The 21,761-nt window shown below is 40.4% G+C and overlaps 1 protein-coding gene across 3 annotated transcripts in view; it reads right to left on the bottom strand.

Moving 5' to 3' along the window:
- The window catches only part of sfswap (splicing factor SWAP), a 57,674-nt gene extending 37,843 nt beyond the window's left edge, over nt 1-19,831 (bottom strand). For 2 of the 3 annotated variants that reach the window (XM_084935035.1, XM_084935037.1), the window contains exons 1-7: nt 19,448-19,831; nt 17,819-17,982; nt 8,675-8,806; nt 6,100-6,176; nt 1,777-2,002; nt 1,490-1,590; nt 530-668 (exon numbers count right to left, since the gene is read on the bottom strand). In XM_084935035.1, the coding sequence (XP_084791161.1) occupies nt 530-668; nt 1,490-1,590; nt 1,777-2,002; nt 6,100-6,176; nt 8,675-8,806; nt 17,819-17,982; nt 19,448-19,641 (1,033 nt within the window). In that variant the 5' untranslated portion in view covers nt 19,642-19,831. Of the gene's footprint in view, nt 1-529; nt 669-1,489; nt 1,591-1,776; nt 2,003-6,099; nt 6,177-8,674; nt 8,807-17,818; nt 17,983-18,401 lie in introns of all 3 variants that reach the window. The other variant, XM_084935038.1, reaches the window with a different exon arrangement.
- Nucleotides 19,832-21,761: the final 1,930 nt, after the last annotated feature.

Raw genomic sequence — 21,761 nt, 5'->3', positions numbered from 1 at the left:
CTCATTTTATTTATTTTTATCTTGTTAGAATTTTTATTTTGTTATAGTAGAATTTTTTTTAATGGAGTCTGGCAAGATAAGGATTTCATCGAACAATATAATCTCCCTGTGTTTATTTATACATGAAGTCTGAGCAATCACTTTAAAATCACATGTGAAACAGTTCATTCAAACACTCATCTGATACCCAGATTAGCACTGCAGTACACGTTTATCATGTTATCAAGCCTTCGATCTCTCTGCCTGTCATGACCCCAAGCCAAAGGTCTTTGTGGATCTGAATACTGGCTCAGGTCAGGTTAACCGTTTAGTACGCCTGGCCTACCATGGGAAAAAAAACCCACTGAATTCAGTATTTCTTTGCTGCAGAGACTGGAAACCATTTTCCTCAATGATAGACTACACTCAGTATTTGTTGAAGGGAGTTTTGATGAATAACTGGCAGTGTATAAGACAAAAGCTGAACAAAATAGTACAGAGGGACTAAAAATGTCAAAATGCGTTTTTCTATCAGAATGACTCTACTCACGGTCAGCGCTGTATTGTGTTGGTAGACTAGCTGGAGCTTCTTCTTGGTTTGTTGCCACTGCTGCTGTCCCATTTCTTTCCTGTTGGGCTTTTTGAATTAGTGCTGCCAGGGGATGATCTGGGTCCATTACCTTAAGAGGCTACAAGACAAAAAAGACCAGTCCGGTGAAAATAACATTTCACACCATTATGTTGTTTGTTGCAAAGCAATACTAAAACATTTGAGTTCCCGCAAGCATTACATGAGAAAGGAGCATTTAATGCATTAAAATATCTTCAAAGCCCTCTAAAATGGCATGTATTTAAATATCTTGCATTATTCAAATCATACACAGTCATCGTCCTTATTGTGGTATTACAAGTCTACAAGATTTAAGCTTTAACCCCATGAAACCTTAAACATTAAAATATGAGTCTTCAGTAGAAAATTACAGGGGAAAATCTGATAATGAATCCCTCTTGATGGGAGACAACTGTTAGGCAGCTTCTACTAAAAGAAGCTCATTATGTTTCTTTAAAGAGGCATGCTCCCATTATTGCTGCACAAAGACTAATGGCTCTAATGACAAGGCACATGAAAGCACTAACAACTGAAGTAGCATGAAGACCAGGAAACAGAGTAAAGCTCTAAGATATTAGTCTCAGTAACAGACTTGGGTTGCATTAAAGGCATGTAAATCAATTTTAGATGCCAGATGGTGCTACTGGTTAGAAATGGATCATTCTTACAGAACACCCCCCATCCCACAAAAACCCACCCAAAACATTAACTTATGTTCACAAATAAAATTATGCAGCTCAACATTTGAGTATCTTTTCAGAAAAATATCAGCATTATATTTGGCTGAGAAATTTCTCCTATTAATATTCCAGTCGACCTAAAAGAATTCTGTGGTAACAAGCCTGTTTGTGGAAAGCTTTCTACTATAAGAAAAAAACAGAAAGAAAAAATTTACAATACCTTCATTAGCTCCTCCAGGCGAGAGCTCCTTTTAGGGGCAAAAAGGCTGGGATGGAGGTAGCTCCCATCTCCATCATCATCTGAATCATCAGAATCAGATTCTGCAGAACGAAAAAAAACAATGTACAGATGAAACAAATTAGTGCCAATAATGAATGTTTTTAGTGTATTCCGCACTGTGTGACTACTTATACGTTGTGATCAATCTAACAATTACACATTAGTTACCGTACGAGACACATGCATATGTAATGTGGTGGATCCAGTGAATGCTTTCTGTAACTCACCCTGCGACTGCTCCTTCTTGCTGTCAGTGGCAACATTGTATCGACCTTCCTTCATGGACCGCAGGATGTATTTGTAATAAGGGTTCAGGTAATGGTCAAAACGAAGGAAGTCAAACTGGGAGTTACCAGACTGCTTCGCCTTCAACACTATCTCAAACTGAGCCCCCTGCTGACAGACAAAGTTGGCCGTCTTCTCAATGATGTTGTGGGTCTTGATGGTTGCCGGCTACAAAAGAGTCAAGAAATTAATAAATTGCATTTAAAAATGCAGAGAGTTTCTATTATTATGTTTCAGTTTCTGAAAAACACACATTTTTTTTTTTAAATTTGCAAAGGAGAAAACTTTTCTCCTTTAAGACACGTGGTGAAAAATTTGTGACAAATAAGCATCGGCACCACAGATGGGGCATTAAGATGCAACACACAGTACACCAAGAACAGAGGCAATTTTGTTACAGAAACATTTTCATGCCCAGCACTCTTATGCTCATTGTGATGACATTAATTCTGAAAATACACATGGGGTGGAAATCAGTGGAACAAGAAATGGTCCATTATTCATTCATTATTGGTCGCCTTGTGTGCTTTCAATGATTAATCTTTGCCAATACCTAGAGAGTACAGAGAAGTGCAGCAGTCTTCCAAAGAATACACATATCCCATCAAGTTGAAAGTCATAATAAATACCACCTTTCAAAACACTGCCAAAAAAAGACTGGCGTCCAACAAAAACAGATCATTATTGTCTTTTAAGCTGCCAAGGACTTTCTGACATACACAATCCCTTCTCACTTCCACTTACGAACTTGGCAATTAAGGGAAAAGGGTGTTTGGAACTTTTACGTACTTATTTTATCTCATAAAAAAAGAGGAGAGCATGGTGCCTCGCACCTATTATTCTGCAACACTGTTACCCAAAGAATAGCCATTAGGAATGCCAATGTGAAAGTAATGTGTAATGTTTACAACCATATAGAGATTGAAAATGTGACGTCATTCAGGGGTAAAACCGCAAAGAGTTCTGGGAACTCGTGGCAAGAGGTACTAGGCACGCAGGCTTTCAATTGAAATCAGTTACACAGCGATAAAAAGAAACACAAAAAATGGCAAGAAGCTGTTGTATTATTAACTGCAATAGCCGGTCGCATGACAGCCACGGGAAGCCGACGGGTAAAGAGATCGGTTGTTATCGGATTACGTCGTTGAAGAGAAATTGTTCGAGCCATGTTTCCGAAGTAACAAAGAGGCAATGGATGGCCTGGATTGCAGCAACTCAAAGACCAAATATAACGTCCCAGAACACTCCAGCTCACATATTAGTCTGCTACAAGCATTCCCACAAAGGTCAGTGTTTTGTAGTAGTTAATACATCATTTTTCATAACATAATTGGTGATATAGGTTACAAGCACGTCTGGCGCTGAACAGAAATTGTCGCGCTATGCTCCTTTGTTTATTGTGCATAAACAGTGAATTGTCCTGACACAATATTGTGTTTCGCTTCTGTTATTACCATGGTACACTGACAAAAACATATACTTTTATTTACAGGATAAAACAGTTTTTTTGTATCACTAATTGCCCAGTACGATTACAGCATACAATATTATTGTCACTGCTACATTTCTGTGATGCATACCAGAAATTATTTCCACTGCTAATTAATTACCGCTGAGCTCAAAGGTCCTATTAATAAACGGTTAACAAATGTGTATTTATGAAGACGATTTGTGAGACTGGTAAACTTATGATACGTACGATGTTCTTTCGTTCTACACGGTGCATTTCAAGGTCCTGTACCCATCCGTCAGTAAACTGTACCTGGGCTTTTTGCAGTGACCTGAAGTTACTAAACTTCATGAGTGTATGCACTCATGAAGTTTAGTAACTTCAGGTCACATTGTTCTCCTTCGTTTTGTACATACCTTTTTTGGGGGGCAAAAAAAAAGCAAGAATTTATTGGAACCGGAGAATGAACGTTTTGCGGTGCTGCAAATGCTTGCATTTGATGCGGTACTTGGATTGTTTTGCCACGAGTTCCTGGCATGCAATGCGCGAAAGTCACGTGGTCTGTCAATCTCTATTGTCTCTCAGTTGACAAAGGTTAGTGAGTAGAGATTAATTTGCACCTGTACTTATTACTAGAGCTGTACTAAAATGTGACACCCTGACCTTATCTAAAATGCTCAAAGACATCCTTGGCCAAGGACCTTTTGAGGTAAACTGCTCTGCTCTCTCTCAGTGTTTCCTATTATTAAGCTATACTTCTGAAAACAAGGGCAAATCTAATAATCATAAAATAATTAATAACGGCAAATGAAAGTGGCAAAAGTCCACCTTAAGACTACTAAAACAGAACTAATCTAATTAATGGACTGGTAGCTGCTATAATAAAAATGTCTTTTTCATAGCATATGAATAATTTAATTTTACCAGCTTAATAATTTTGAACCAGGCCTTGAATAGTTTCATTAAGAAGCTTGTGAGAAATAAGGCACGTCAAACTGAGCCATGCTCTTATTTTAGTGTGTCACAGACATATTTATCTATCCTTCAGGTAAACATTAGAATCCCATCAGGCTGTGTTGTGAATTTGCCCAATATTCAAGGGCTTCTCCTGGTGGTATTCCCTACAAACCAAAGAGTAGAGATTGATAATATATGCAAATCATACACAGCAGCAGCTATGCTGTGTTTGTATATATGCAAACACAAGGTTGTTTTGATTCTCATATACCCACCATGGTATAATACTGGCATTAAAGCATGCCTTTTTTCACATGCAACATTTGCCGAAGCATTTCCTTAGGGAGGTGTTATGCTTCCCGACAAGTGTTAATCCCTGACAGGGGAGAATGACTCTTTTATATTCATCTTTGAAAGAAGGAAAGCAGGAAAAGCGCATTCGTTGCTTTCACATAAAAAGACTCTCCCTATACGCTGCCACTAATTCCTAAGTGGGATGGATCACTTCTCAACATCTGTGTACAACGACAGGAGAGACCAACTCTCTTTGCATAGGACAGTGGCTACAGGGAATCATCAGGCTTCTGCTCGTGGATATCAGACACAGCAAAGCAACAGAAAATTTTATATTTTTGTATTACTTCAACTGTTTCCTTCTTTAGATGGTATGTCAATGTGAAACATTATCTTTTGGCACAGAAGTGTTTTTTTCACAAACAAAAACTATGTGGCATTCTGCCTCAGAGCAAGGCTGGACAGCCATAAAATGTAATACTTTTTTTTTTTTTTTTTAAATACACAAATGTCAATAATATAGTCATCACAAGGCAAGTTATTTCAGTATGTCAGCTGCTTTCCACATTTGCAGGACAAAATCCCCTTTCAGCAAACCCCTGTGAAACTCTGCTTGCAGTATTTTCAACTTATTGCAGAGTCAATTAATTGAGTCATTTCTGTTGCTTTGGTTTGCGTGTTATATAGAAAATATTTGAATCTGTGATTCCAAAACCAAGGAAGACAACACAACATAAATCTATAGTTAAGACACATGTAGAATGTCGTGACATCGCATTTAAACATAGAGCACACTGTACATACAGCTCATTTTGAAAGTCTACAGATCATTAAGTTTTCCATATTTCTGCATAGTTAGTTTATTCACTGAAAATAAATGCCTGAATTTGTTTTCATATGAAGTATTCGGATCCTTCCCATATTACTTGGATTTTGGACAGACTTAAATCTTCTTGGGAATGATTCTACAAGCTTGGCACACTTCTCATTTTGAAGTGTTTTCAACTAGTAAGTAAGTGGCAGCCATAATAAGAGGCAGCTGAATTCTCTGAATACAAAAGAAAGGCGCTTTTCTTTATTAGCACCTTTAGCACAGGCTGCACCAGCCTATTCTTCATGAAGGAAAAGGAGATACAATTCAAAGTGACCGCCACTCGATCATCTACAAAAGCGAATGATCAGCATGTCTGACAAGGTTGCAAATCGGCACATGAATTACATTTCTGTTTTTCCAGCTCATCACATTAGCTAGTATTCTGATTTTTTGTTTTTTTTTTCTAAAGCAAAGTAACCGCAGTGTATTCCCCAGCTTGGTTTTCACTCTGACACGCCATCATCTGTGAGCTCACTACTTATTGTGAAAGTAGCGAGCATTTGTTAAGTGTGTACAGTATTTTTGTTTTTTAAATACTGTGATAATAGGATTTTGAAAATGTTTTTTTGGTCTGTGAGAAAATGAGAATGAGAAAAAGAAAAGAATGAACTGAACTCATTTAAAGATCCACCTAAAAAGACAGAAAAAGTCAGAGTTTCAAGAAAACGAAGCAGAATATCTAACACTCACCAACTCCACATCAGGAGGGATAGAAAGCCCTGCGGGAGCAACGAATGGTTCTTCACTCTCTTCAGGCTCTGCCTCCTCTACACAAATGAAGGGACATGAGAATGGAAAATAAATATACCGATAAACAGATTAACTTTTGACAATCATCGGCAACAAAAAAAACTAACAAACCCCACTTTATATCTACCCAGTTGAGCAATAACATTAAGATTATTTCTGAACTCCTAAAACATTTTAAAAATGGATGAAACTCATGCCCTCTACCAACCTCCCCACTACATAAATACATCAAAGCAAAACAGCACTCTAGCCTTTACCTTCATCTTGATGACAACATACAGGTCAGGTGGAAACGATCTTAAATATTTAACCAGGTACTGTAGGGAGTTTGCTCCAATAAGGGGTCCTTTATATTAACAAAAGGCATCTCTGAAGCAATTAAAAAAGAAAAAAAGCAATGCTTATGGATTCCTCTTGGGTGCATGTGGAAGGTGTGCCATGGCAACAATATGTAATCGACAGGCTTATAAAGGGCTATACAGTAAAAGCAATAAAAAAACAATACTGTTCAATATAGTTATATAATAGCACTGTTATCAGGGTTAAACTACTTGCAACTGGATAATATAGCTTGTTCTTAAATCGTATATAAAGTAAATCTCATTGGTAATTACACATTAAAATAAAAACCACTGAAACGGATCATTTTTAATGGGAAGTCCAGCATTGTCTTTATTTAAAGCCACACTACAGAGTAGCTACTCAGTGAAGACAGAGTGAATTATTTAAATAACCTCAGCAAAGAGATACTGCTTATTCAAATTAGCTTCGTTATTTTGACAGGATGTGAAACTAATTGGTATATTGTGAAATGACTGGCTAATGATTGGTGTGGGGTTTAACAGAGAGGCTAACAATAAGACGCATTTATCATGTTTTAACAGAACATGTAATAAACTGTACTGAATTTAACCTTCTGGTTTGGCTATCAATCAGAACCAAATAATTGAAATATAAATCCAAAAAGTTGATTCTGTTCATCTGGACGTAGCGTTTTCAGAAAGAGAAATGTTTCGTCACTCATCCAAGAGACTTCTTCAGTCTCAGCTGACTGCAGGTGAAACCACTGATCAGCCATTCCCCAACTCTTTGTGGCAATCATGGCCATTTGTCATTGATCAATGGTCTTTGATCAGTGGCTGTTAATCAATGGTCATGAAACTGACCTCACAGCCCATTGTTTGTCAGTGGGCTGGTTTCAGTCATTATGGAACTGTACGGTTTATAAGGTTGGGAAACCTGCAGTCAGCTGAGAATGAAGAACTCACTTGGATGAGTGACGAAATGTTTCTCACACTGAAAACACTACGAACAGATAAACATAATCAACTGTTTGGGATTTCCTTACCTGAATGATTGAGCTTGGTATATTACTGTGATATATTTCCTTAAGCTCTAATGCTCTCTTTGGTAAGAGGGAAGTTCTTGACCACTTTTTTATTAATGTTTCAGAGTTTAAATAGAGCTCGACTCAAACTAGATCAAATGTGAGACCTTTCTGACTTTTTCCACGAAGTCACCCTCTACAGGCATCTGAATCTTTAGCAGATGTTTGAATACCATGGGGTCAGCTCTACAAATTCACCAGAGACACAGAGAGGCATCTAGTCTGCTTAACTAGTCTGTGTGTATATCAGATATTTAAAGCAGAAGTAACTGTGTCAGGGTCAGTGTCTATCTTTTAGGAAGCAGTCTTAATTTTTTTTTCTTGAGCATGAGGATGTTTGGGAAGTCATTCCAGACATGACAAGGGTGTGTTGGAGGGCAAAGGGTCTGTTTAGATGACATTTGGGAAAAAGACTGTTAGTTTAACCTCCTAGGACTTGGCGTCCACATATGTGGACATCACATTTTGGGTTATTTAAAAATACTCAATTTTGCTCTACAAGGGCCTGATATCCACTTACGAGGACATTATACTGCTACTGTTCTATCGAAATTTTAAACAAATATCCTCATATGTGGCTCTCATTTTTCTTAGAAACAAAAATCAGGTAAAAAAAAAAATCTGGTCATTCTTTGTTTTTACATTCATTGGGTCCCAATCAGCCCAAATATCAAAGAGAAATCAAAAATGCATGCCGTGGAAGAGTTCGGGTCTTAGGAGGTTAAGGTTTGCACAAGGGAGCAGGGAATCCATGAAGGCTCCTCACAAAATAACTCATAACAAGAAGTCACAAACAGCTAGAGGACTAAAAGTAACACAGATGGTGCGAGGTGATTAGATGAGGTGATATTCTAGTGCAATACTGAATTTTTTGCACATTTGTCATGAGCTTTTTTTGGGGCAAAAATTAAACTTCAGCAAACACCTCAAGTGTATGAATGGGCAGATGGCTGTTTGGATTAAAAAAAAGTTGGTTTTTGTAAATGTTATATAAGAAATGTTATATATCAGAAAGAGCTGCTGTGTTCTTCACAGCTGACTGCAGCACACACAATCAACTACAATTCTAGACATGACACAGAGCCCACGGTAACTACATTACTCTGGGAAGTTGTGATGAGTTCTCACCTGATTCCTTGTTAGCATCCTCCTCCTCAGTGGGCTGAGAGGGGTCATAGTAGTCAGCGCTGTATTTAAAAGCCACGGCGTTGTAAGAGCCTTCATCAGCCAGAGCCTCACTCAGACGTTTATACTCCTCCTCTGTGAAGGATTAGGAAACACACATAATCAGGAAAAAAAAAGAGACTGCAATGTTGAAGAACACTTTAAACCAGTCTGCACAAACTGATGATGACTTTTGATTTTGATGGAGGACATCTATCTGTGAAGATAACGAATGTTACTCTTTTTAAGTTGATACTGTGTCAGTTTTAATTAGATATACAGTATACAGACGTGTAGTGGATGAAAAATTAAACAAACCAATGACGCAGTCCTGTCTTGTGTGTTGATGAGACCAAAATAAAACTTTGTGGTTTAAATGAGAAGCATTAGTTTGCATTATTTACTGCATAGGTAGAGTAAGAACGTCCTGCTTCCCATCTTTGAAACACAGAGGTTGTTAGCAGTGTCATCGGATGGATCTTTGTGTGTCACGCTTGGGCCAAAACAACAGACCATCATTAATAGAAAAGAAAAGGGAATTCTGAATAACACCAAGGAATACTAAAAGAAAATGTCAGGATGCCTGTCTGAGCTGAATCTCATGAGAGAGTTGGTCATGCACAAAGAAAGGTACCTTTTGCACACAAATCAATTGTACAAAGAAAGGTAAAAGATGAATTGGAGTGAGTACAACCCCAACTGCCCTCCAAAATTGGGATGTTATATAAAATATAAATAAAAACAGAACATAATAGCTTGTAATTTCCATAAACATATATTTCATTCATAATAGAATATAAAAAAATATCAGATGTTTTACCTGAGAAAATATTACATTTTAAGAATAAAACAAGGTCACTCTGAATTTGATGGAAAAATGACATATATCAGAAAAGCTAGGGTCAGGCTGTGTTTATCACTGTGCAGCATCCCCTCTTCTTTTAACAGCAGCCCGTAAACAACTGGGAACTGAGAAGACCGTCGGACTTCTGTGAGAGGAATGTTGTCTCATTCCTGTCTGATAGAGGATTCTAAAAACTCAACAGTCCTGGATCATCTTTGTTGTATATTTTCCATTTCATGACGCGCTAAATGTTTCAGTTGGTGAAATATCTGGACTGCAAACAGAGCACTTCAGCGCTTAGACTCATCTACTACAAATCGATGCTATTGTAATAGATGCAGTCTGCGCTATATCGTCTGGATGGGAGCGTATGTTGCTTTAAAACCTGTATATAACTTCCAAGACTGGTGGTGCCTTTCAGATGTGCAACATGTCAACTCAGCCGCCCCCATCAGAGATACAGGCTTTTGGACTGAATGCTGGCAGTCCATTTGAACTGAGTTTAGGCTCAGGGGAGATGGCAGCATTTCCGGATCACGTTAACATATGGCTTCTTCTTTGTATAAGAGCTTTTGTGGATGCAGGCAATGGTTTCTGACAAGTGTTCCTCAGCCAATTCCATGATTTCCATGAAAGAATCATGTCTATTTTTAATGCAGTGCCACCTGAGGGTCCAAAGATCACAGGCATCCATTATTTATATCTGGCATTGTCCCTTGCACACAGAGATTTCTTCTGATTCTCATAATGATATTATCTACCGTATATAATAAGATATTCAAAGTCTTTTATGATTTTATGTTAAGAGACATCATTGCAACATTACTGTTCCACAATTTGTAGAGAGAGTTTTTCAGCCGATTGGTGACGTCTGTCCATCTTTACTTCTGAGAAACCCTGCCTCTCTAAGATGTTCTTTCTCTAACCAACGATGCTACAGATCTGTTACCAGTTAACCTAATTAGTTGCAAAATGTTCCTCCAGCTGTTTTTTTTTTTAGTACCACTTACTTCTCCAGCTTTTTGTGTCCTCTCTCCCAGCGTTTTTGAGATGCCTTTCTGCCATCAAATTCAAAACGAGCTAATATTTTTCGTAAGGTTGTACCATATTGTTGTTAATTGTTTTTGTGTACTTTTAGGACATACTCATGCAGATATATAGAAAACTTTAACAGGCTCACAAAATTCTTCTTACAATTGTCCTTTAAAACCTAATGTTTATTTATTCTGGTCAATGAATATGAATGGGTTTGAAAACTTGACATATCTTCCCTTAGTTTGGTTGCTTTTCACCCAGAAAATAAATATATGAACTAAATTGCATTTTAAGAGCCACTGAAGAATGTTTACTCCACTCCGAGATGAAAGCAACAACCTATACAAAGCATACAGCTGGCAAGCAGCGCACAAATGGCTTGTTGAAGGACTGTACTTAAGTGTGTCTCAGTAGCCTCTGTATTATATATAATCTCAAATAACTCATGATCATTAGGATATACAAATAGTTATAATGCTACCAATGTAATATATAAAAGGGGACAGGAAGTATACATGTTGGACGCTGTAGCCAACCCTTTTCTACTGAAATTCACTGAACTCTATAAATATTTCTTATGCTTCCCACTGCCCCTTAAATGGACAGATGGGTAATCGCCTCAGCAAAATGGGGTCAGAATCAGATCTCCGAATTCAAGGGCAAACCGGACTGCAAGATCCACCTTCTGCAGTGTGTGTGTATGTTTTACACAAACCATTAGCTGATTCCTTCTGACCTGTCAGTTTGAGCATAAGAGACCATATTTCACTTAAAACTGTGGCTTATTAAATTCAATTACAGTCATTACGTCTGTCTTTTAGAAGGATGCTTTGTCATCAAAACAGCCAGTTTCATTATATTATGTAAAATGAGTGAAATGCAAGTATCCTAGATGAGTCAAATGTGATTTCCATAGAAATTGCAGCTCTTCAACTCAAGAGTTAAAGCCAGCCCTTTTTAAGAGTCTAAAAGCTGAAAAGGCCTTAGAAAGGGGGCATCACTCAGCTCTGAAGATTTGGCCTGGGAAAAAAAAAATCCAGGGATTTTGTTAAGAAGCATAGATTAAACTTTTTAGCAAATGTGACTTGTCAATTTTTTGTTGGGATAAAATCCAAGTTTTATGTGCAGTGGCAGTCTGCAGAAGAAGTCTCATAAGATGATGCATGCCTGAAATTAAAACGCACTAAATAGTAATTAAAACACTGTCACAGACTGCCTTTGAAGAGAGTGAAGATTTCTAAACTGTGAAAAAGCAAGACAGGCATGACACGAGTTCAAAAGAGGACCTGATAAATTGAATTAGTGTAATATGACAGGCATGACAGAAGCAGCAATAAACATTAACCTACTAAGTTTGTAGTAGTTTTTCATAATGCAAACGTTCCGTTTCACCACATCCCTAAGGTGCTCTAATGGATTGAGATCTGGTGACTGTGGAGGCTGTTTGAGTGCAAAGAACTCACTGTCATGCTAATGAAATAAGATTGAGGTGATCTGAGCTTTGAGATACACATGTGTCATCATGCTGGAAAGCCATCAGAAGACGGGTAATAAAAGGATGGACATGGTCAGCAACAACACTCAGGTCGGCTCTGCTGTTTAAAGTTGGTAACAACGAACCCAAAGTGTGTCGAGAAAATATATCACACCAATACATCAGTGCCGCCAGCCTGAACTGCTGATACCAAAATAATGGATCCAAGCTTTCATGATGTTTACACCAATTTCTGATTCAACCATCCAAGTGTCACAGTAGAAATAAGGACATCAAGATCATTGGTTCAGTTCTAGCCAGAGACTTAAACTCCTTCCCAGCAAGAATTCTGGCTTCCACAGACTGTGTCCATGTAGCACACAGAAGATACTCAATTTGTTTCATTCCTACTTTTCCACCAGGGACAAGATCATAGACCTGCATAAGGCTGGAATGAGCAAACTGCTTGATGAGAAGTTGATAACTGTTGAAAGAAATCAAATGAGCATCAATTATTCTTGCAAAGCCCACAAAGTCCCCCTGCTAAAGAAGGCACGTGCAATGATCCATCTTTAGCTTGCCAGTGAACATCTCCAAGGCTTGGGAGAAAGTGCCGTGGTCAACCCGACGTGCAGCGTTTGGGGAAAGAGAAATGCTGATTATCACCCAAAGAACACCATCCCCACAGCCAAGCACAGAGGTGGTAGCATTATGCTTTGGGGCCGTTTTTCTACTAAAGGTACAGGATGACTTCACCACATTGAGGGGCTAATGGGTGGGGCCCTGTACAATAAGATCTTGGATGAGAACTTCCTTTCTTTAGCCGGAACACTGAAGATGGGTCATAGATAGATCTCCCAGCATGACGATGACCCATAAACATCCGATCAAAGCAAAAAAGGAAGAAGAAGCACATTAAGGTCATGGATAGGCCCAGCCATTCCTGAGTCCTACAGAATCTGTGGAGGGAGCTGAAGGTTTGGGTTGACAAACACCAACTCTAAAGCCAAAGGACTTAAGCGTTTCAACAAAGAATCCCTCCTGAAACATGTGCACACGTGGTGAATAACTACAAAAAAAAAAAACATCGTGGAGCGACCCCTAAGCGTGGAGGCTTAGGGGTCTGGGGGTGCTCCGCCCACCGGTCTGGGGTGCTGGCCGGGCCTTGGGGGCTTGGGTCCTGGCTGTTGTGTCGCCGGAGCAGTGGGCGGGTGGGTGCAGGGAGGCTCAGCCCCAGTGCAGGGGACCTCTGGTGCATCGGCCCAACTAGGGGGCTCTCTAACTGGTGGGGAGGTTGTTATATCTTTGCAGGTGGTCTCCTCACTACAGGAGCTCACTCTGCAGGTGGGGGGAGAGATATAGGAGAGGGGGAGAATGAACTCAACCTGGGTGTCTATTGTCTTGTGTAGTTTGGGAGATGATTGGATGATGGGGTGGGTGCAGTTTTCTCTGGGGTGGAGTCGGGTGGGCTGCCCCGGACTCTGTGGGGCTGGGCGGTGCTGCTGCTGCGGGTCCCGGTCCGGATGGGCCTGGGCCCCCTTGCCCTGGTGGGTTCCAGAGCGTGGGGGTGCCTACTGGGGTCAGCGGGGGAGCTGGCCCCAGGGAGGGGCCGCTTGCCCCTCCCTTTCTTCCCTCCCCATCCTCAGCTGCCTCCCTATTCCCGCTCTACCACACCCACCCACACACGCAGGGCTTGGGGTGCAGGTATGTCACCAGGGTGCAGGGGAGGCACTCCCCCTCTGTCCCCTTCTGGCCGCCTGTGCCTCAATTTTATTCTGCAACCTAGACATCCACATTACTCACACTCTCACATAACACATACATATAGGGCCTTGAGGGTGGGCACGTTTTACAGCATCCAGAGGATGGTCGTTGTACTCCAACCCAACTCTGGCACTGGTGCCCTACCCTCAATTTTAAATGCATTTAGACACTAAGGGTTTTCGGGAGGAGCCGTGCTGCTCTCTGAGAGGAAGCTAGTACCATGCTCTCCTGAGTTTTAAATGCACTTTAGAACAGCACACAGCAACACTACATATGAGCGGGCGTAGGGAGGTTTGAGGTCTTCACTCACCCCGGTTCTGTTAGCCGTCAGGGCTGGGGGGCTGGGAGGAGGTGCTGGCCGTCAGACTGGGGTCTGGGATGCGGGGCCTCCCTGCTACTGCAGATAAGGAGGTGGTCCGCTTGCTTCCACCCCAGAGAGAAGGGTTACATCTCCTGGGTCTAGGTGCGGCTTGCCCCTCTGGGGGCGGGGGTACCTGGACCTGGGATATAGTGTATGTTTGGGGAGTGCGACTGTCTGTGCAGTGTCTATTTGTGTCTGTCTACACGTTGGGTGAGTGCCGAGTATTTGGTTGTGCATACAGGGAGTGCAGAATTATTAGGCAAATGAGTATTTTGTCCACATCATCCTCTTCATGCATGTTGTCTTACTCCAAGCTGTATAGGCTCGAAAGCCTACTACCAATTAAGCATATTAGGTGATGTGCATCTCTGTAATGAGAAGGGGTGTGGTCTAATGACATCAACACCCTATATCAGGTGTGCATAATTATTAGGCAACGTCCTTTCCTTTGGCAAAATGGGTCAAAAGAAGGACTTGACAGGCTCAGAAAAGTCAAAAATAGTGAGATATCTTGCAGAGGGATGCAGCAGTCTCAAAATTGCAAAGCTTCTGAAGCGTGATCATCGAACAATCAAGCGTTTCATTCAAAATAGTCAACAGGGTCGCAAGAAGCGTGTGGAAAAACCAAGGCGCAAAATAACTGCCCATGAACTGAGAAAAGTCAAGCGTGCAGCTGCCAAGATGCCACTTGCCACCAGTTTGGCCATATTTCAGAGCTGCAACATCACTGGAGTGCCCAAAAGCACAAGGTGTGCAATACTCAGAGACATGGCCAAGGTAAGAAAGGCTGAAAGACGACCACCACTGAACAAGACACACAAGCTGAAACGTCAAGACTGGGCGAAGAAATATCTCAAGACTGGTTTTTCTAAGGTTTTATGGACTGATGAAATGAGAGTGAGTCTTGATGGGCCAGATGGATGGGCCCGTGGCTGGATTGGTAAAGGGCAGAGAGCTCCAGTCCGACTCAGACGCCAGCAAGGTGGAGGTGGAGTACTGGTTTGGGCTGGTATCATCAAAGATGAGCTTGTGGGGCCTTTTCGGGTTGAGTCAAGCTCAACTCCCAGTCCTACTGCCAGTTTCTGGAAGACACCTTCTTCAAGCAGTGGTACAGGAAGAAGTCTGCATCCTTCAAGAAAAACATGATTTTCATGCAGGACAATGCTCCATCACACGCGTCCAAGTACTCCACAGCGTGGCTGGCAAGAAAGGGTATAAAAGAAGAAAAACTAATGACATGGCCACCTTGTTCACCTGATCTGAACCCCATTGAGAACCTGTGGTCCATCATCAAATGTGAGATTTACAAGGAGGGAAAACAGTACACCTCTCTGAACAGTGTCTGGGAGGCTGTGGTTGCTGCTGCACGCAATGTTGATGGTGAACAGATCAAAACACTGACAGAATCCATGGATGGCAGGCTTTTGAGTGTCCTTGCAAAGAAAGGTGGCTATATTGGTCGCTGATTTGTTTTTGTTTTGGAATGTCAGAAATGTATATTTGTGAATGTGGAGATGTTATATTGGTTTCACTGGTAAAAATAAATAATTGAAATGGGTATATATTTGTTTTTTGTTAAGTTGCCTAATAATTATGCACAGTAATAGTCACCTGCACACACAGATATCCCCCTAAAATAGCTAAAACTAAAAACAAACTAAAAACTACTTCCAAAAACATTCAGCTTTGATATTAATGAGTTTTTTGGGTTCATTGAGAACATGGTTGTTGTTCAATAATAAAATTATTCCTCAAAAATACAACTTGCCTAATAATTCTGCACTCCCTGTATGGGGTGGGAATGCACGTTTGTGTCCGCGTGTGCCTGTTTGTCTGTGTCTATATGTCAGGTTGGGTCTTAGACTCAACCTCTCTGGGTACATCTCAGGCCCTCTGAAGTACGGAGGCCTATCTCCCCTCACCACACTCCCTGCCGGTGGCTGATGCCCTCAGACGTTGGTGTGTTGGTGGTCCTTGTCGTCTGGGGCTGGGCGCTCATGCATGTACCGGCTCACTCCTGGTGGCCGATTGGCGGGGCCGGGCGTCTGTGGCCCGGCTGGGCTCCTTCCGGGGGGTGGGATGCCCTCAGGCCTCTGGGCCTGAAGCTCGGTCCTCTCTGGCGCAGCTGGCTGCCGGCGGAGCCCGCGGGCACGCCACTGCAACCCCCTCTGGCCTCTGCTCCGTAGCTGCGGGGTGACCTCTCCTTTGGGGCTCTACTCAGCTCTTCCCAGGAGGGTGGCACGGTTCCCCCCCCTTTGGTGGTCCTCCTCGGGTCCTTGTACTCTGGGGCCTCTGGATATCTGGGGCCTGGATCTCCTCCATACCTGCTTCATACCCTGGTGGACGGGGCTATGGCTCCCCACACTCCCTAGCAGATCGTTACATGGAGAAACCTTTGGAATACAAGCATGCTGATCCACACAGGTATGCACACAGGTGTACACACGGGTGTTCACAGACGCGGACTACACCTTTCTTGGCTGCTGCCTCAAAGCACATTGTGCGCTGTCTATCTTGCGTGCTGCACAATATCGTTTATTATTTAGTATCTACTGTTATCTACTGCTAGCTAGTTTATTGTGATGGTGCTGTTTTTATTATGTTGCTCTTTGTTGTTTGCTTTCTCTTCTGTTTTTTTTCTCCATACAGGTGATCCAGGTGTTTTGTTTGTTTGTTTTTTCCTTTCTTCCCCCCCTTCTCACCGTCTCTTCTCCCCTTTGGTTTTCTTTCTCTCCCTCTCTTTCTTTCATTCTTTCTCCCTGTCCTATCCCCCAGTCACGTCTGTCCCGTTTGTAGCAACCGAAAATAAAATAAATTCATAATTATAATAAAGGTCAATCAAATGGACCAATATGGCAAGGCCATGATGATCCACTTGGTAAAATAAATCCGCTTGGCATCTTTCTTGGCCTTAAGACAACAATTCTGACGGCTAAAGATCCAAACGGGACACAAAAAAAAAGAAAAAAAGAAAAAAAAAACAAAAAAACATCTTACCGTTGTGCTTACCAACAAGGTATTTCAAACAAGTCATATTTTGCTTCGGGATCAAATATTTACTTCACTCAGTGATATGCAATTTAATTTATAACTTTTTTTCCTGGAGTTTTGCATGATATTATGTTTCTTTCCATTAAAATCAAGCTACCTCTTTACCTGACTGTTCATTTTTTTGTAAGCAAACAAATTTACAAATTCAGCAGAGGATCACTTAATTTCTTCCCCCAGCGTATTGACAACAAGCTGTAACTTAGCAATAAGTAAATGTCAGTGTTCATCACAAATGGGAAATCCTAAGAAGCAGTAGACATTACCTTAAAATTTCTACTGGCGCAAAAGATGAAGACAGCAAAAATGCTGTTAAGTGAGCATCCCCTGACATATCAGCCCATGCAACTACATCTTTATTAAAAAGGCCTGACTACAAACGGAAAACAAGTTTGAGCTACTGACACAAAATCAGCTTTTGAAAACAGATTACGAAAGTAAGGTCATGATATCCTATTTAAGAGCTCCAGCAGATTTAAGGTAAATAAGATGTTTTGAAATTATTTTTCCTTGCCTTTAATATCACTCTTTTTTTTTTTTTTAACTATTACTGCTAAATGTTTAAACAAGCATCCTGCTCACCTTGTCTAGCTTCCTCTTCCAGCAGGTCAGTGTGCAGTGCCAGGTACCTCTCCTCATCGCAGAGCGCCTCAATCCTGGCCTCTTCCTCTGACAGCTGGTAGGATGTATTCCATGACCCACTGTCATACTCTGAAAGGTCATGTAAGTGACCACGTCCATCATATCTGTTGGATGATAAAAAGGATTAGAGAAAAGGAAGTAGACAAAACTTTTCATACAGAACATGGGCCTACTTACCAAGGTTGTAAAACCTAAAACCCACAATATAAAAGATATAAAACTGGTCTACCTCTGTAAGTCCTCCCTGAATGTTTGCTCAAAATGGATACGTCACAATAATGATACTAATTAAGTCTTTGGGAATTATTTTGGATAGAGCTCTGATATACCTAGCAAGTTTTCTGTCTGCATTTTCTTCCTGGTTTTACAGGCCAACAACATTAGAAATGAAAAAGAAAAAAAAAAGACAAACAAAGCAACTCGCTTCTTACCTTACAGGGTTCAATAATCCCCTGTAACACTCATCATTACTTCTAAATCTGCAAAGAAAGTTACATTCACACAAACCCGAGCACATAAATACCTATCCGTAAGAACCCAAATGGACGACATTTTCCAAGGTTCGTCCCTCTACGCCATCTCTCACTTGCAGTTTCTTCATGAAGACAAAGAAATCTGGAGCTGAGGTTGGCATTCAGGGTTTGGAAGGACCCCTTAGCCTACCTTGCTGTGGAAAAACTGGGTTATGTAATAAAGACACACAAACAAAGGCTGTACAAATGAAACATAAGTTGGGTCTGAACACTAAGGTGATTCAATTGACTTAATATGTTTAAAGAAATACAAGACTCAAGGAGGTTTACAATGACTTTGCAACAAGGACAATTTCTGTGTAAAAGGTGGAAGAAATTAGTCAAAATGATACACTGAATCACCTTAATGACAGTAACTTTTGTCTTTGTTAGAATTTGCTCTGGCAAACAAAAGCATAGTAAAATACCAAGTTTTGTAGGGACTTCACCACTTTATATTAGAAAACGTCCGTTTGAAAAGAACAGGAAAAAGACATGTTATAGCTTAGACATATTATTCATGTGTAAAGCATGAAAAAAACTTCTAGAGGAAATTCTCATAACATGCCAAGATGCAAAGCCGATTTCACAGATAACTTGAGCATTTTATACATTTACTGCAATTGCCAATTTAAGAGGTACATTTAGCGCGAACTATGCAGGCCTATGTGGTCTCAAATAAACTTTATTCAATCCATTTGTCCAATGTTCTCTTATAATGTAAGCTGGAGTGTATAATAACCTGACAGCAAAATGCATAAATAGGTCAGTCATGGCTAACATTAGCAAAGACTGACAGGCATTTGCAAGTTAGCATGTTACCGAAGAAACTTTAGATACCAGGTGTCCCCCCCCCCCCCAATTTCCTTTCTTTTTTAGTTCAGGACATCCAACAAGACACGTTAGGAGGTAAGAAATAAAACAATCGTCGCGAGTTGCAGGTGTTTCCAAGCTTCAACAAGCAACAACTCCAACGTGGTCCCTTGAATTTTGAGACAGGCTAGCGGACAGGAGAGATTGTTAGCATAATGTTTCGGTCTAAGTTTGTTCAACCGACCTATCAATCATGATGCTCTTGTCCCCCATCCATGGGATAAGATGCTTTCCGTGATCATGGTAAAGAGCCCTTTCGTCGTCTCGGAAGAGTTTGCAGGCATAGCCGAAAACCAACAGATCGGCGTATTTATCACTGTCACTCACATCCTTCTTCACCGGCTTGCTGTCTTTCTTTGCCGCTCCGCGACGATACATCTCCCAGATAGTCGAAGGAATAGATTAGCTTAAAGGACGTAACAACAATGACGGTATCGTGATAGCTTTTTGTTTACCAGGTGGCTACCAGGTCCTCCAAATGTTACATTAATCCGTGGGATTTTGCACCAAAACAAAACACTACACGCCAAGAGCCGCCATGTTGAAAAGTGAGTAAATGCATCTGTGTATCCGGTCGGCACTTACGACAATTTCACGAGAGCACTGTTAAAGTTTACACTAATGTTCAGTAAGTAAACGTCCTAATGTGTAGCTAAAAATGACCACTGTTATGTTATACTTTTTGCTTTAAAGTACTCTGTATATAAACCACATTTTGTGGTTCCCAAATTATCGAAAGTGCTGCAGTGAAATACCCTATTATATTAAGCTTTTGTTCAACAGATAAATTCCTGTGTTCAAGGTAATTCAACAGTTAGTGACTTTAAATATATGGAAACAAAACATTTTTATCATAATCTTAAAGTGGATTTGACAGCACAGCTGGATGTTTAAGATTTGTAATTATTCAGGCTGTTAATTATTTTTGATAAAGCTATTAAAATATATTAATTAAAATTTTTAAAAACTGTGTTGCAAGCGATGTGTTTTGGTGTTTAATGAATTTGGATTTGCATAACTTGATTAAATCACATGATGCTGAGTAGTTCAAGGATTTACTAGAGACATTTTTTACATATGAATTATGAGTGAGATGTCAAGCACTTTGTGATGAGAACAGGGGCAATTCTAGGATCAGAGCTTTGGGGGTACTGAGCACCCAGAGAGCTGCCCATCCAGGCAAAGTAAACTTTACTCGTCACAATGAGACTTCTTCCCTGTCTCTGTCAGTCCCTGCATCCTTAAATGTCTCCAGTTGTCCCGAGTTTCCTCTGACTGTCTCCTTGGTGCATTTAAACCCGTTCCTCCCTGTCCTCATCATCTGTTGTCTTCATCTCCGTTATCAGTCATCATAATTTTACCCTCTCTGTGCAAGTCTGCAAATTTCTTTATTAAATCATAAAATTCTTAAATTCATCAAGTCTCTCTGTGCCTGGGTCCTCGTCACAAAACATGACATCATTGTTTTGTACATTTTAACACAATTTAATCCCCACATTTGTGAAAGAAAAGCAAAACACTTTTTTGAAAAGTCTGTAACAAAACCATCAAATCTGATAAAGGTTATTTAAATGCTGCTAAAGAAGAATGGATTGGAATAAAAGAAAAAAAAATACATATCCTAACCTTAATTACTGCAGGAGAATAACGAATGATGCTCACAGTGAGTAAAAAGTAAACTGAGTGCATTTTTTGGACAGAGATTCACTTTTAAAGTGTATGTATAATATAATACACTTACATAAAAAATACACTCCAAAAATAGAAGGGTCCTTGAAATGTACAAAATATTATTAAAAGATTAGAAAAATGGAGACACCCTGGCTTATGGTACAATGTAAACAATGTATGAAAAGATCTTTACTGCAGATACTACTGTGGCTCTGCAGATCTTTGCTTTTCTTTTAACCTATGTCGCCTCACCTTGAGGTTGGCAAATCTGTCTATCACATTTTGGTGGTCAAGTCTCTCAAGCATCTCTTTCTCAACTGACATCACAGCCAGGTGCTGGAGTCTGCTTTGACCCATGGTCCTTCTCAGCCAGGTATGGAGCTGAGTCAAGACACTAAAAGACCTTTCACAGCTATGGCTGCTAACTGGGTTTGTTAGGGCAACCTGAATAACAGTTTTCAGTGTGGGGAAGATCTGATTATCCAGAAGATTGTACAATGTTAACATATCTGGAATGGCACCAGCCTCACTCTTGAGCTTCAAAAAGTTTTTGGCAACCGTGACTTCCTCTGACTGAAGTTCAATATGGTAATGCTGCATTACCATATTGAACTGCATTACTAATGCAGTGCCAGGACTGACAACCCAGTTTGTTTTTCAGATTAGTTAGTTGTTTGTTTGTTTGTTTTTTGTCAGTTTAACAGTTTTTGTTTTGCCTGCCACTATTCCCTGTCTGTTTTCTTACCTGGTTCTTCCTGATCTTGTACTTTCTCCTCATGTTCCCCTCTTTCCTCTCTCCCTCTTTGGACTGACAATCATACACAAAT

This window comes from Perissodus microlepis, chromosome 7 (genome assembly GCF_051167445.1).
Source record: "Perissodus microlepis isolate ML-2025 ecotype Zambia chromosome 7, ASM5116744v1, whole genome shotgun sequence".
Classification (NCBI taxonomy): domain Eukaryota; kingdom Metazoa; phylum Chordata; class Actinopteri; order Cichliformes; family Cichlidae; genus Perissodus; species Perissodus microlepis.
The sequence above is the reverse complement of the archived record's forward strand: the minus strand, read 5'-3'. Positions and strand labels throughout refer to the sequence as shown.